This window comes from Solanum dulcamara, chromosome 10 (genome assembly GCF_947179165.1).
Source record: "Solanum dulcamara chromosome 10, daSolDulc1.2, whole genome shotgun sequence".
Lineage (NCBI taxonomy): Eukaryota > Viridiplantae > Streptophyta > Magnoliopsida > Solanales > Solanaceae > Solanum > Solanum dulcamara.
In genome coordinates this window covers 51,534,414-51,549,270 of record NC_077246.1, presented here as the reverse complement: position 1 = coordinate 51,549,270, position 14,857 = coordinate 51,534,414, and the positions used below count along the sequence as shown (strand labels likewise).

The 14,857-nt window shown below is 38.5% G+C and overlaps 2 protein-coding genes across 2 annotated transcripts; one reads left to right on the top strand and one right to left on the bottom strand.

Annotated features, from left to right (window-relative positions):
- Positions 1-425: 425 nt before the first annotated feature.
- Positions 426-7,213, top strand: LOC129870123 (putative potassium transporter 12). Its single transcript, XM_055944733.1, has 9 exons — positions 426-890; positions 1,806-2,034; positions 2,139-2,387; positions 3,225-3,275; positions 3,910-4,170; positions 4,710-4,762; positions 4,865-4,979; positions 5,102-5,356; positions 5,988-7,213. The coding sequence occupies exons 1-9, from the start codon at positions 618-620 to the stop codon at positions 7,043-7,045; spliced, it is 2,544 nt and encodes an 847-aa protein (XP_055800708.1). The 5' UTR covers positions 426-617; the 3' UTR covers positions 7,046-7,213.
- A 409-nt stretch (positions 7,214-7,622) lies between these two features.
- LOC129869792 (uncharacterized) lies at positions 7,623-14,050 on the bottom strand. The gene is made up of 6 exons (XM_055944403.1): positions 13,739-14,050; positions 10,875-11,168; positions 10,423-10,755; positions 10,266-10,307; positions 8,821-8,897; positions 7,623-7,689 (listed from the first exon to the last, which is right to left on the bottom strand). Exons 1-6 carry the CDS (start codon positions 14,048-14,050, stop codon positions 7,623-7,625), a joined length of 1,125 nt encoding a protein of 374 aa, XP_055800378.1.
- Positions 14,051-14,857: the final 807 nt, after the last annotated feature.

The following is a 14,857-nucleotide window of genomic DNA, read 5'->3' as shown; positions in this document are numbered from 1 at the left end:
AACAAGATAATATTGGCATTTGACGTTTTGTAACTGTAACGATGGAATTCACAAGATGATAGAGTTGCCTTTGTTTGAGTGGTCTCATCAACGAAAAACCTCTCTATATTCAATAATAAGAAAATAAAAATAAAAATAAAAATAATTTATTTACCGTTTATAGTCTAAAAAATAAAAATAAAAATAAAAAAAAAGGCAGCCCGTTGCACTAAGGCTCCCGCTATGCGCAGGGTTCGGAGAAGAGCCTGATCACAAGGATCTATTGTACGCAGTCTTACCTTGCATTTCTGCCAGAGGCTGTTTCCAAGGCTAAAAGAAATAAAAAAATAAATATACTAATAATAATGTGATATCATAAGACAACAAAATAAATAGCTAAATATACAATACATGAGATTTTCTTTTAATAACATTTGTCCGGTTAGAACAAGTTTCAAGATTGTTAAGTTTGTCAGAAAATGAGTAAAAGGATATTGTATTTTACCAACGTTTTATTACAGAAGATATCATACTATAGGATAGTCTGACAAAAGAATCATTAATATTGATGATGACCAATTGCTATAAGTTTTGAGTGACAAATCTGGGTCATTCATTCATTCATTCCTTGTGGTAAAATGGGGAAAGAAGAGATTGAAGAAGATAGCAGCAGTAAAGTGGGGTTGTTGAAGAGATGCACTACTGCAGGAAGTGGAGGGTCTACAAGGTGGGTAGATGGTAGTGAAGTGGACTCAGAATCACCACCATGGTCACTTTTTGGTGATGAGGAAATTATTAAACAAGGTTATGGATCTGTAAGAAGAAGACTCCTCAAAAAGCCTAAAAGAGTTGACTCTTTTGATGTTGAAGCCATGGAGATCTCTGTTGGCCATGGAACCCACCATAAAAAGGTAAAAAATGCTAACTATAAATTTTTCTGTTTGTGTATTCATCGTTATGTAACATTTGCGTATCTTGCCAGACCCAACTATGTGGACTATATGTTGTTGTTGTGTATTAATCTTCCTCTTCATTTTCTTGATTGGTCATTATGAAATATGAACAAAGAAACTTCTTTCTTAGAGCACTGTGGGACCCTTATATCATCTGAGATTGGATAACTTTATGCTTGATGGGAAACCAAGTGAAGCTTCTATAATGGATGAATCCAAGCTAGCTGGGCTCCATTATTGACCCGAAAATTAGGATAAAATCTCCTAGATTCGTTCTAAGCTTGTCGAATCCGAACAGCTAGCTTCTATATGTTATTCTTGTGATTTCACTAGAAATTGACTTAGTTTAGGGATGAAATATGAGTTCACATAACATGTGAAGCTCACGCAGAGTTATATGCAACTTTTGTGCATTAATTTTTTCAATAAAGCTATTCAAAAGCATGACATAAGAGTATTGAGAGCATAAAATTTGGGAACAACTTTTAGAGGCCAAGGAATCTTTATTCCTCTCTCTTTTCTCTTCCTTTTCGTCCAAGTGGATTCCTTATTTGACTTAATTAGAATTTTTGGCACTTTCTGGAAGTAGTTTTTCTCGGATTTGGTCCCTTATATATGGCAAGGATGTAGTAGAGCTAAGGTCAAACTTTGAGAAAAGCTTATTTCCTTTTCTCTTTTGGTTCTGCATAATGATTAGCAAGGCAACGTACATTTTCAGATAGTGTATTGGCTAACAATGTGTCATGAAAAGGTTCTTACAATTACAATATTAATCATAAGGATGCAAATGCTTGCTCTTCTATCAGCTTGTACTTATTAAAGAGTCTAGCTTCATGTCTTCCTTTACTAATTTATGTCTCTTCAAAAAATCAGGAGGCTTCTCTTTTGAGTACACTTGCTCTAGCATTTCAAACACTTGGTGTGGTATATGGTGACATGGGCACAAGCCCTTTATATGTTTTCTCAGGCGTTTTCAGCAAGGTGCCCATCACATCAGAAGTTGATGTCTTGGGGGCGCTGTCCATTGTGTTATACACAATTGCCCTCATTCCATTAATGAAATATGTATTTATAGTGCTCAAGGCCAATGACAATGGAGAAGGTATATCATAAATTCCTACAAGGGTCTTTTGTTTATGACTCTTCATCTGCTTATCTTCTGGGAAATGATTGTTTCCTTAACAACTGAAATAATTCTGATGGCAGGAGGAACATTTGCACTGTATTCATTGATCTGCAGGTATGCAAATGTCAACCTTCTTCCCAATCGACAGCCAGCTGATGAACATATCTCAAGTTTTAAGCTCAAGTTACCTACACCAGAACTGGAAAGGGCTTTAAATATAAAGGAGGTCTTGGAGTGTAAATCTTCTCTGAAAACCCTTATCTTGCTGTTGGTTCTGATGGGAACATCAATGATAATAGGTGATGGTATCTTGACCCCAGCAATATCAGGTATTCTATTTTTTTTCTTTAAATTTTTAGTTGTCCTTGAAAGGTGCAGAATTAAGTTTGCTAAAATCCTCAATAAGTGGCAAAAGCCAAGCTTGAGTGAACATTGTAATGACCAGTTTTGATCTTCTGTGTTTTCGTTACAAATGCTTATCACTATCTCCGTTGTGGGTTAATAGGATAGACCTAACAGGGGCAGAGTGGAAGAATAGGCAAGGAGAAATGAAATGTTAGAGGAAGGAGTAATTGTGCCATGTCTTTAAGAAATATTACTGGGCAGTTGTTAAATTCAGGGGTAAAATGTATGTTTGACTTGATGTTCTTGCGGGGAATAAAGTTACCATAATAACTTGATAACCAAGTTAATTTGGAAAAGGGGTTTTTCATTTAGCTCGAAGGTAAAGGAGAATGTCTACAAAAGACTGATTTTAACTGTATTTTGTGGTCCACTCAATCACTGGCATAAGATGGACAAATTTTGATTTTGATTCTCTAAATTTCTGTATACATATTGAAGTGGACTAGTAGATGATGTGAAAGATTGAGGTCCTCAGTAAAAAGCAGTCAATAGAAAGAAACAACCTAGGACTATCTAATATGATAATAGCCTTGAAACTCCGACGTGCAGAAGTCATCTAGAAGAATAGAATTATGGGTTCTACAAGTATTCATCATTTGCTCTTTCTAGTTCCTCATAATCTTGTTGCTTGTTGTGTGACCCAGGTCCCCTATAGTAGGATTCTGACTATGCCTTTTTGTTGTGTGGCACCATAATTAGTTCTCTAATTTGACAGTGCTCTTTGTTACCGATCCAGTCTCTAAATGCCTCATTTCTTGCAGTTATGTCTGCTGTAAGTGGGCTGCAAGGAAGGGTCCCGGGATTTGGCACAAGTGAGTTTCTTTTCTTCTTGTAATTGCTGCTACTAGCTACTTCTGAGAATTAAACTGCAGAATTTCTGCTATGTTGAAAATGCTTATTTTGGTTCCAAATAGCATGCCTCTTCTAGCTATTAGTTGTATGGTGCCGAAACTACATAACAACGAGTGATAGATAAGGTGCCGAAACTACGTAAAAACGAGTGATAAATTAAGGTTCTATCTCAGCATGGAACAAAAGGGACAACATAGAAAACGGGTAGACAGTATTATGATACCTTGATTCAGGGAAACTACAGGACGTTAACGAATATTCCAGTGCTAAGGATCTGTAATATTAATTCTGGATCCAAGACAACAATAGAAATATTTCAGTTGTTTTCAATAGCTCTTCTAGCTATTAATCATACTGTGGCGAAACTAGGGTCCCATGCGATATGGAAAATCACCACCGTTATTCTTAGTGGACTGGAAAAATTTGCCAGTTCAGTATATTTAGGATTACAGGGCTTCATTTTAAATATTCTCTAATGAAATGCGCTGAAGTTCTCTGCGCAAATTCTTTGCATGAACATTTTAATGTCCAATGATCACGACGAGATGTAGCATGGTAGTAATATTCGTAATACCCTATTAATGTTGCTTGCAGATGCTCTTGTCATCACTTCAATTGTCATCCTTGGCGCATTGTTCAGTATACAGAGATATGGGTCAAGCAAAGTGGGATTTACATTTGCTCCTGCCCTGGCTTTGTGGTTCTTCAGTCTAGGGTCTATAGGAGTTTATAATCTTGTGAAGTATGATGTAACTGTCTTAAGGGCTTTAAATCCAGCTTATATATATCTGTTCTTCAAGAAGAACTCAATCAATGGATGGTCAGCTCTTGGTGGTTGTGTTTTATGCATCACAGGTATATGGAATTCTTTTCTCCTTTGGTATGGTCTAATGTTCCTGAATTAGTGCATGAAGGTATCTGAGTTTTCACTTTATATGGGGCTGTCTTCTTTTCTTCTCTCATTGTGTGTGTAATGGGAAGTATGATGATCGAGACATTTGCAAAGTTTTAGTTGGTGGCCTAAGAACTCCTTTTCTAAAAGGTGAAAGCAGGCATTGTCTGATTCATAAGAAACAAGGATTGGAACTATTTTCAAAGGCAATGAACATTCTTTTCTCCTGGCTGCTCTTGCAATAGCTTCCATAGGTAGTTGAAAGTTGATTTGCAAGGTATTACTGCATTTATGAGGCATGCATTAGATAAAGAAAAACATTTAGTTTTATAGAACACATTTTTGTTTAAAGACAAATTATTAAGTATTGGAATAAATTGGTCCCGAGTAGAGTGGAATGGGTAGAAGTATTCTATAGCCGAGCCAAACTAGTTTGTGATTGAGGCGTGGTAGTAGTAGCTGTTGTTGGTGAGTTGATATGTTGTTTAATGAATGGTTGCAGGAGCGGAAGCAATGTTTGCTGATTTAGGTCATTTCTCTGTGAAGTCTATACAGGTTTTTTTCTTCATTGTGCCCTCACTTGAAGTTTTAGCTAACTACCTCAATTATGATGACTACAGCATTTGTTTCCATTCTGATTTAAGTTGACTGCTGCAGATTGCTTTCACAAGCGTAGTGTTCCCGTGCCTCTTTTTGGCCTACTTCGGCCAGGCTGCTTATCTTATCAAATACCCAAATTCATCTGGGAGAATATTTTATGATTCTGTGCCAGGTATTATTGCTGAGAGACAGATTATAAATATTCTTTTTGCTGCTTCCTTTTTCTTGAGATTCAAATGTTCAACAGTTTTGATTTTTAAGTACTTTGATACTAGTACTTTTTGTCTACAACAGATGGTCTCTTTTGGCCAGTTTTTTGGATAGCAACTGTAGCTGCTATAATTGCCAGCCAGGCCATGATATCTGCTTCATTTTCGTGTGTTAAGCAAGCCATGGCTCTTGGATGCTTCCCGAGATTGAAGATTATTCACACTTCAAAGAGGCACATGGGTCAAATTTACATTCCTGTCATTAATTGGTTTTTGATGATAATGTGCATGCTTGTGGTTGCTGCCTTCCAGAGCACAACAGACATAGCCAATGCCTATGGTTGGTATCTCTTTTAGCAACCTCGTGGATTTTCCTAAAACTAATAAAACATTTTTCAGTATTTAGTTAACAATACTCTATCCTTTCCTTTCTATATGGAACTCTTTCCTTTTTCGTCCATTTTCTAAAGATAGATAAATTCTATACTTGGAAACTCTATAATCTTAATATTCCATCTTCCATTAATGTCATGCTTTCCTAGGAAGTGGCATGACATGTTGAAGACGACAGAATACTAAGGGCAGTTTTGGTATATATTGTGTCAAATTCCTTCTTTCTTGACTGTGTGTCTAGTGAAAGAGTATCATACAAAATGAAACTGATAGGAGTACTTGCTTGAATCAGCGTTGTTTGTCCTCCCTTTCAATTGCATTCTTTCTTCCACATTCACTTCTTCAAGCAGCTCCAGCTTTACCAATATATTATTACGAACGTATTTCGGAGAAGAAATGAGAGATGGAAGAAAGAAAAGAGAAAAGTTCTAGGGCTGCTTGCTCCTTGGCATTAGAGTTCTATTTCATTTTACTATTGAATTATAAATTCAAGTTATTGATATGAAAATGAGTTTCAATCATTACTAGATATCCCCACTTGAGTATATTTGATATGAAGTTATCCTTCTCTATTGCAGGCATAGCTGAAGTTGGTGTCATGATGGTTAGCACAACTTTGGTTACCGTCGTAATGCTTCTGATATGGCAAACAAATTTGTTTCTGGCTCTCTTGTTTCCACTTATATTTGGAACAATAGAGTTCATTTATATGTCTGCTGTTCTATCCAAGATCTTGGAGGGTGGTTGGCTTCCGCTTGTTTTTGCCTCTTGGTTCCTCTGTGTGATGTATATTTGGAACTACGGGAGTGTCTTGAAGTACCAGAGTGAGGTCAAGCAGAAGATTTCAATGGATTTCATGCATGAGCTTGGCTCTTCTCTTGGGACAGTAAGGGTACCAGGGATTGGTTTACTATACAATGAGCTAGTTCAAGGCATTCCCTCTATTTTCGCACAGTTCCTATTGGATCTTCCAGCCATTCACTCTGTGATAGTTTTTGTGTGCATCAAGTATGTGCCAGTGCCTGTTGTCCCTCAGGAAGAAAGGTTCTTGTTTCGAAGGCTTGGTCCGAAGGACTATCATATGTTCCGTTGTGTAGCTAGATATGGCTATAAAGATGTCAGAAAAGAGGATCATCATGCATTTGAACAACTTTTGGTGGATAGCCTTGAGAAGTTTCTAAGAAAGGAGGCCCTGGATGTTGCTTTGGAAAGCAACCTGAATCAACCAGACCTTGATAGCATTTCTGTGATGTCAAGGGATGAGTCTGAAATACAAGATGGTGATGGTGATGGGATGGATGAGCTTAAGATTCCATTAATGCGTGATCAAAGATTGGAAACTGCAGGGGCATCAACATCAGAAACATCTCTGGCGTTGCCAGCCAGTGTTATGCCAGTTGATGAAGATCCTAGTCTGGAATATGAGCTCTCTGCTCTCCGAGAAGCCACAGAATCTGGATTTACATACTTGCTTGGACATGGGGATGTGAGGGCGAAGAAAAACTCTTGGTTCATCAAGAAATTGAGCATAAATTACTTCTATGCATTCATGAGGAAGAATTGTAGAGGAGGTGCTGCAACAATGCGCGTTCCTCACATGAATATTATCCAAGTAGGAATGACATACATGGTTTGATCTTGGTGCCAGATAGCCGCTTGTATAACTGCTGCATTAGAATTTCTTGATGCCAAAACTATCAAGTCATAAAGGAAAGCACGTAGGAAACATTATGTTTCAAGAACATAACAAACTCTTACATGTTCAAGTGATTTTCTTATTAATGATTTGCTGCTCATGGATGTACTGCCATCTTCCTGTATAGGCTTTTGCTGTAAATGATTCTCACCCTTCTTTGGCCCAAAAGAAAAAAACGCGGACTATTCTTTTTTATTTTTTTATCGATCCGATTTCTCAAGCCGTGATGGCATCTACCATAACCCACTGGTAGGTAAGCCAAACTTGTAACCCGAAACTGCTAGTAATGGGTATATGGGCGGAGACTAAATAACAGAAAGGAAGAAAAACAGAAATAATAAAAGGCAAGCCAAAAATATATACATAAGCAAAATGAATCCCTCCCAGAATCTGGAAGTCACTAGTACAGAGCCACTAACAAAATACAGATGAATACAAGTCCAAAAGTGGACCAAAAATATAGTTACAATATTGGCTAGTCTCAAAAAGTCAAGCTGGATCCCAAAACGGTAAGTGCTTACCCTGGTCTCCGAATCTGACTACAGTAAGCTCGATCTATCAATGGCGGTAGCTGGTGCTCGGACCTGCATCACGAAGGTAGATCCAGAGTGTAGTATGAGTGCCAGATATAAGGTACTCAGTAGGCATCATAGGCCGACTGAGTAAGGGAGGTGAAAGCAATATGGAAAAGAGGAATAAACTCAACATAAGTCATAATATAATGTCAAAGGTAAGCAAAAGTAACGGTAATAAAGATAGGCTAAAATAAGCTAAGGGATCTACATGAAGTACACCTAACCGAGATCTTATAAGCCCCATCGGAACACACATGTGCAATTTAAAGTAAAACTCGAGCGAACCCTCATAAGCCCGCCGAGCACACAAAATGACTACGCGAAAGAGGGTAAGAGCTAGGGTTCTACAGGAGTGAATGGCCTATGGACAGAGGTCGGGCCTATAACCCTGGATACTCGTCCAATTGGACAGTGTGGTAGAGGCACAGGTTGTAACCCCGATACTCACCATAAATGGCCAACTCAATAGAGGCAAGGCCTATACCCCGAAGCTCGTAATTAATGAATTAGTAGAGAAAGGGCATGTACCCCGATGCTCTATATAAGTAATGAGTCAGTAGAGGCAGACCTATACCCCGATGCTCCACGCAAGTATCTAATCTAGATGCTGATCCAACCACTTTTTCTAGCAGAGCCTAGTAAATCACCTAAAATTCTCTCCTTAGCAAGCCCAGGCCACAAATATATAAAGTAGAACGTCCATAGATCTCCTTCGATAAATAACCAACTCATCATATACACTTGAGCTTCAACCAGAACCGAAATAAGTCAAACACAAGGTTTAGGAACACCGATGAATCTTGAAAGTCGCAAACTTAGGAAATTATGGATAAGGCTTTTCATGGGAGCACAATTACTCCTAGATAAGGCCCAACTACCAGACTCTAGTCTGCTATGCCATTCTATAGGGATCTAAGCCCATCAGAGTGACGTTGGGGTATCTAAAGCAAGTTTCCTCTAATTTACACTAAGGACAACATACATCATAATACTAATAATATGAGATGGAAACCGGTAACAAAACTACCAAATAACAATAAGGGTCACATGTTTTCTATACCCGAAATACCTGAAATAGGACCTAAGACATATTTTCCTCATAATCCAGCTCGATCTAAAGAAAGAAAAGTCATAGCCTACCTGTAGGCCAAACACGCATGCTCCAAATCACTTTTCTGGAACTTTTCCTTTTTGGACGGCCTTTGAATGCTGCCACACTGTAAAAAATAGAATCACGATGTCATTACGGTCTTTTAGACACTAAAATCGCAAGAAACGAAAATGGACCAATTTTCTGGGTCAAAATTGGGAAAACTGGGACCCGTATTCAGAATTTTAGAATGAACCCCACATAATGGTCCTTACAGCCCCCTAAACTGTTACTCCAAATTGGGGCACATTCCGAGGCCCATAAACGATAGAATTCAGCTTAACAAGAAAAACATTTTAGTTCGGAAAAATAAGTATAGGGAAGAAGCTATTTACGAAAGAATTACCAAAACAAAGCCTCAACAGCTGAAACCAATCACCCCACAACAATCCTTATAGAAAACCCCGCAATTTAGACTTTTAAATCGCTAAATTTGAACCTGTATTGGCCAAGCAATCACTTCCCAAAGTTCATCAAAATTCCAGTTCGAAAATCAACCAATGCAGCAGAAAAAACAACGATTTTACCTCAAAAGAAGCTCAAATTGAAGATTCCGACCACACCACAACGATCATCTCAAAACATTACAAAATATAGACCCAAGAATCACCCAATTCGGACATAAAATGACCAACTTTTCAATGTCTCAAAATTCCAACACCTCCATGAAGTTCTCCTCAAAATTCCACGTGATTTAGGATTTTGAATCACTCAAATCGGCTCCAAAATGACTAAGAAACGGCTCCTCAAAATTTAGGAAATGGGCTGGTTTGAACCTGATGCACTATATATTGGCCACCATTTTGTTCTCTGATGGGGTATCCGAAATTCATTTGGAACCCTGTAAATGCAAACATACTATGACATCCCACTAAATTTGACATTTTGGATTCAATGGCATAGTCGGAATTTACATACGAGGTCGGTATGATTGAATATGGGTCCCACTCTTAATGCCATTTTAAACCAAATTCTACCGAGGGACTCGGAATGAGTCCAGAAGCCTTGGGAGTCCAACAAAAGGTCACTTTAGACTAAACTCGACATTCTAGAGCTAACAGTGCTGTCAAAAATTTCTTCTGAGCATGTTTTCCAAGAATGTTGACCAAAGTCAACCGCTGGCCAATTTTCGAAGCTAAAATGCTAAAATGGTTTAAACTCGCACTGAAAACCCCAGGACTCGACTCAACCACGTTTCTAGCCTAATTTTTCCATTACAGAGCTGATGGAACTGGCATAAATCTATTTTGAGGCCATTTTCCCGCACTTTAACTCAAAAATTACTTTTCAAGTTATAAAGGCCTTCTAACACGGAAACCTGAATAAAATCCAAATGAAGGACCAGGTGTTATCGGAGTCAGTAGGTCATAAATGACCTGGTATTGCTATAGGAATTCTCTAAAAGACAAAACAAAAGTAGTATAAGGAAAATTACCTGGAAGGTCATTACAACATCCACTATTGAAAGAACTTTCATCTGCGAAAGTAAAGAAAAAGATATAACTGGAGGCTTAAATATGCTGGGAACTACTCCCGCATGTCCTACTCGATCTCCCAGGTAGCCTCCTCGATTGGATGGTGTAGCCACTGGCCTTAACCACATGGATTGACCTGGAACGAAGCTGGCGAACATCTCTTGCTAATATAGCAACCCGCTCCTTAACAAAGATCAAACGATCGTCCAACTTCACAGAATCATATTGAAGTATGTGGGACTCATCTGGGATGTACCAGCGCAACATAGAAACATGGAAAACTAGATATATAGCCCAAAAATCTGGGGGTAGAGCCAACTCATAAGAAACCTCGCCAACTTTCCTCAGGATCTCAAAAGGCACAATATATCTGGGGCTAAGCTTACCCCGCCTGGCGAATATCTTCACGCCCTTCAAGGGCGACACTCGCAAGAACACTCGATCTCCAACCTAAAAATACAAAGGATGACGCCTACGATCAACATAATTTTGGTGTCTACTTTAAGCTAACCTTAACCTATCCTGAATCACTCGAACCCTGGCTAAGTCCTCCTGGAGTAAATCTGTACTGTATGGTCTAGGCTTTGAGGACTCAAACCATCCGATAGGAGTGCGACAATGCCTACCATATAAGGCCTCAAAAGCCTCAAATAGGGATATATGAATGCTAAAGTGGTGGCTGTTGTTGTAGCAAACTTTGCTAGGGACAAGAACTGATCCCATTGACCATCGAACTCCAATATCCAGGACCGTAACATGTCCTCCAGGATCTGGATAGTATGCTCTGACTGGTCATCGGTCTGTGGATGAAAAGCAGTGCTAAGATCAACCCAGGGTACTCTCTCTGAAAAGCTCTCCAGAAACTGGAAGTGAATTAAGACCCCTTATCTGATATAATAGACACCGTACCCCATAAAGACGAACTACTTCCTGAATATATACACGAGATAGATGCTCTACACTGAAAGTAGGCCGAACTAGAAAGAAGTGTGCTGACTTGATCAATCGACCAACAATGACCCAAATACTATCACTACCTTTGGAAGTACAAGGCAACCTATCACGACCCGACCTAGGGCCTAGTTGTAACACGACAATCGAAACCCCGGAAGGCTTCAACCAAGACTCTTGTACATATTATAAGCATTCATAAGGTAAAATAAAAGCGAAAACATCATAAGAGAGTCTAAACTATGAATAGTAAATAAAGAATGTCACATGACAACATAGACTCAAAATATTTGTCCAATTAGATGCCTTTACACATGAGTATGGGCGGGGATTAGATGCCTTTACACATGAGTATGGGCGGGGGGAGGGGGGCTAAGACATGTCCCTAGCTCACCGTCAATATGAAACATAACAAAAGTATTTAAAAATAGTAACCAACTTGATGATTAGTCCCCGATAAATAAGGACTCACCACACACCGCCGGATAGAAAAGCTTACTAGCTACGTGGACGAATATGATCTTCAACCTCAACCCTTACATTATGAGACAATGTAGGCAAAAGTATGCATTAGTACGTTGGAACGTACTAAGTATGTAGGCAATGCAATGCATAGAAAACCATGTTTGTACAAATGACCATTTTACAAAGCATGATAGGAGAAGTAGTCAAAAATCATAAGTAGTCTTTAAGAAGAACCAATGCATAATAAACCATAAGAGTATCATGTAAAGTAAAAGATAATATTAGTCATTTAAAACATAAAAAAAGACCATACATATATGGGATAGGAACTATAACCGACAATAAGACCATGCGAGCTATAACATAGAATTCCAATGTTGCCCCTACATCGGAGGAAAGGAGAATCTACTTTCTAAGGTAGACTCTACCCCGCTAGACGGGTCATGCATATGTTATATGTGGATCCACTAGCTAGGCCAAAAGGCAATCCTTCGGTGGCACGTAGTTATGAGAAAAGAGACTTTATATAAGGACCCCGTACTTTGAGCCCCCACCTCAAGTCCACATTTGGTGCTAAGTCAAATCCCACGAAATACATACATAGCATAGAAATCATAATTACATATATCATAGTCATGATCATAAGTTTGAAATCATAGAGTAACTTATTTTAATAATGTACTTATAATGTGAGAATTGTCCTTTCATCATTACAATCATACATACATAAACATAATTCATACTTAGAAAATTCATGACTATAGTTTGTACTTAAAATTAGGGTAAGACATGAATGCATGATTAATTGATTTGAAAATCATGTAATTGACTTGAAGACATGCATGATCATAAACTTTATATCATCCCATACATAATTCATATAGATAATATTATTAGGAAGTATAATTAAAAATACTCATAATTTTCATCATGAACCCTAGAGATCAAAATAGGTGAATTCATGGAAAAATACTTCAATTTAATGCAATAACCATAAATTTATATCAAAATAGACTCATTATCATACTTTGAATCATAATTCATGCAATAGGAGTACAGATCATAGAACCCATAAAATACCAAACTTTAATTTGATAGAAAGCCTTAAAAAATTGATTGGATTTCATGGATGAAAGAATCCATGAATCAATAACCACATACCTTAAGTGAGAACACCAAATAATTTGGAAGAACTTGAGAGTTTTGATGGAGAGCTTGAGTGAATTTACTAGAAGTCTTCAATGGAGTCATTGAGAGTCTTTTGTAGAGAGAGAAATATTTGAGTAGGTAAATTGTAGAAGAATAAATAGAATTAGAGGTTTATGTTAATTTATAGAGTTGAATTAGGTCCTAAAAATATCTAGGTTCATTAGCTAATAATTTGGAAAAAGTCTAAAATACCCTCACTAAAAATCCAACTCAACCAGAAAACCCTAGCTAGGTCCGCAACGCGGACTTGTCCCTGACCTTTCTGTTTTGTGCAGTTTCTTGAGAAATCTATCTTTCGATCTACAGGTCCTAAAAATCCACCTAAACTATTTTCTTGCAGGTTTTGACCCCCTGATCTATATTCCAAACTCAGATTTTCCAAAAAGATTAAGGATAATGTATTACGTGAGCGGCCTAATCCAATGCATTCTTAAGGCACTTATGAGCATTTTTGAGGGATATTAACAACTCCATCACAAAGTCCATGGTGATATGCTCTTATTTCCACTCAGGCATGGGTAATCTCTGAAGCACCCCACCAGGCCTATGATGCTTGGCCTTCACCTGTTGCATACTCAGCTATATCTCTCTTCATGTCGTACCACCAGTAGTGCTGTCTGAAGTCGCGATACATCTTTGCGGTGCCCGAATGAATAGAGTATCTAGAATCATGAGCCTCACAAAGGATCAACTGAATAAAACCTCCCTCTCTGGGGACACATAGGTTACCGTCAAAATTTAGCACCCCATTTGAATATATAGAAGCCTAGACACCCTCACCTCATAATACCAACTCTCAAAGCTATACCAATGCTTCATCCTCAAACTGTCGGCCACGAATCTGATCCAGTGTAGATGATCGTGCTCCCACAAAAGCCAAAATTGGTCCAGAGTAAATAATATCCAACCTGACCATCCTATTATCCAAAGAATGGATGTCCAAGGCTAGGGGTCGCTCTAGAATAGGCAAGTAGGCCAAACTATCCATATTCCCCGCCTTCCAGCTCAAGGCGTCTACTACTATGTTCGCCTTGCCCGAATGATAGAGAATAGAGATATCATAATCCACTAAGAGCTCAATCCAATGCCGCTGTATAGAATTAAGGTCCCTCTGGCTCATAATGTATTGTAGGCTACGGTGATATGTATATATCTTATAATGGACCCCGTATAAGTAGTGCCTCCACATCTTGAGCGCAAAAACTACCGCCGCCAACTCTAGATCATGAGTGGGATAGTTGCGCTCATGCACCCTCAACTATCTAGAGGCATAAGCAATAACTATGCCCCGATACATTAGAACACACCCCAGACCTAAACCAGAAGCATCAAAATATACTGAAAATCTCTCACGCTCCACCAGAAAAGTCAGTATAGGAGCAGTGGTAAGCAACTCCTTGAGCCTCTAAAAGCTTGACTCGCACTCTTCAGACCACATAAAAGGGACATCCTGTTGGGTCAAATGGGGATACAATAGTGGAGAAACCCTCGATATAGCATCTGTAATAACCAGCCAATTTGGTGAAGCTCTGAATCTCTATAATGGATGTGGGCCTAGACTAACTACGAATAGCCTCAATCTTTGTTGGATCCACTATACTACCCTCATTGGACACTACATACCCCAAAAATGTCACATACTCCAACCAAAACTCACACTTTGAGAACTTGGCATAAAGATACTGATCTCCCAAAGTCTGGAGCACCACTCTCAAATGATACGGATACTCTTCTCTACTCCACAAGTATACTTTGATATCATCAATGAATACGATCATGAAAAAGTTAAGATAAGTCCTGAATACTCGAGTCATAAGGTCCATAAAGGTTGGTGGATCATTAGTAAGCCCAAAAGACATCACTAGGAACTCGTAGTGGCCATCACGAGTCTAAAAATCAGTCTTAGGAATATTGGTAGCTCTAATCC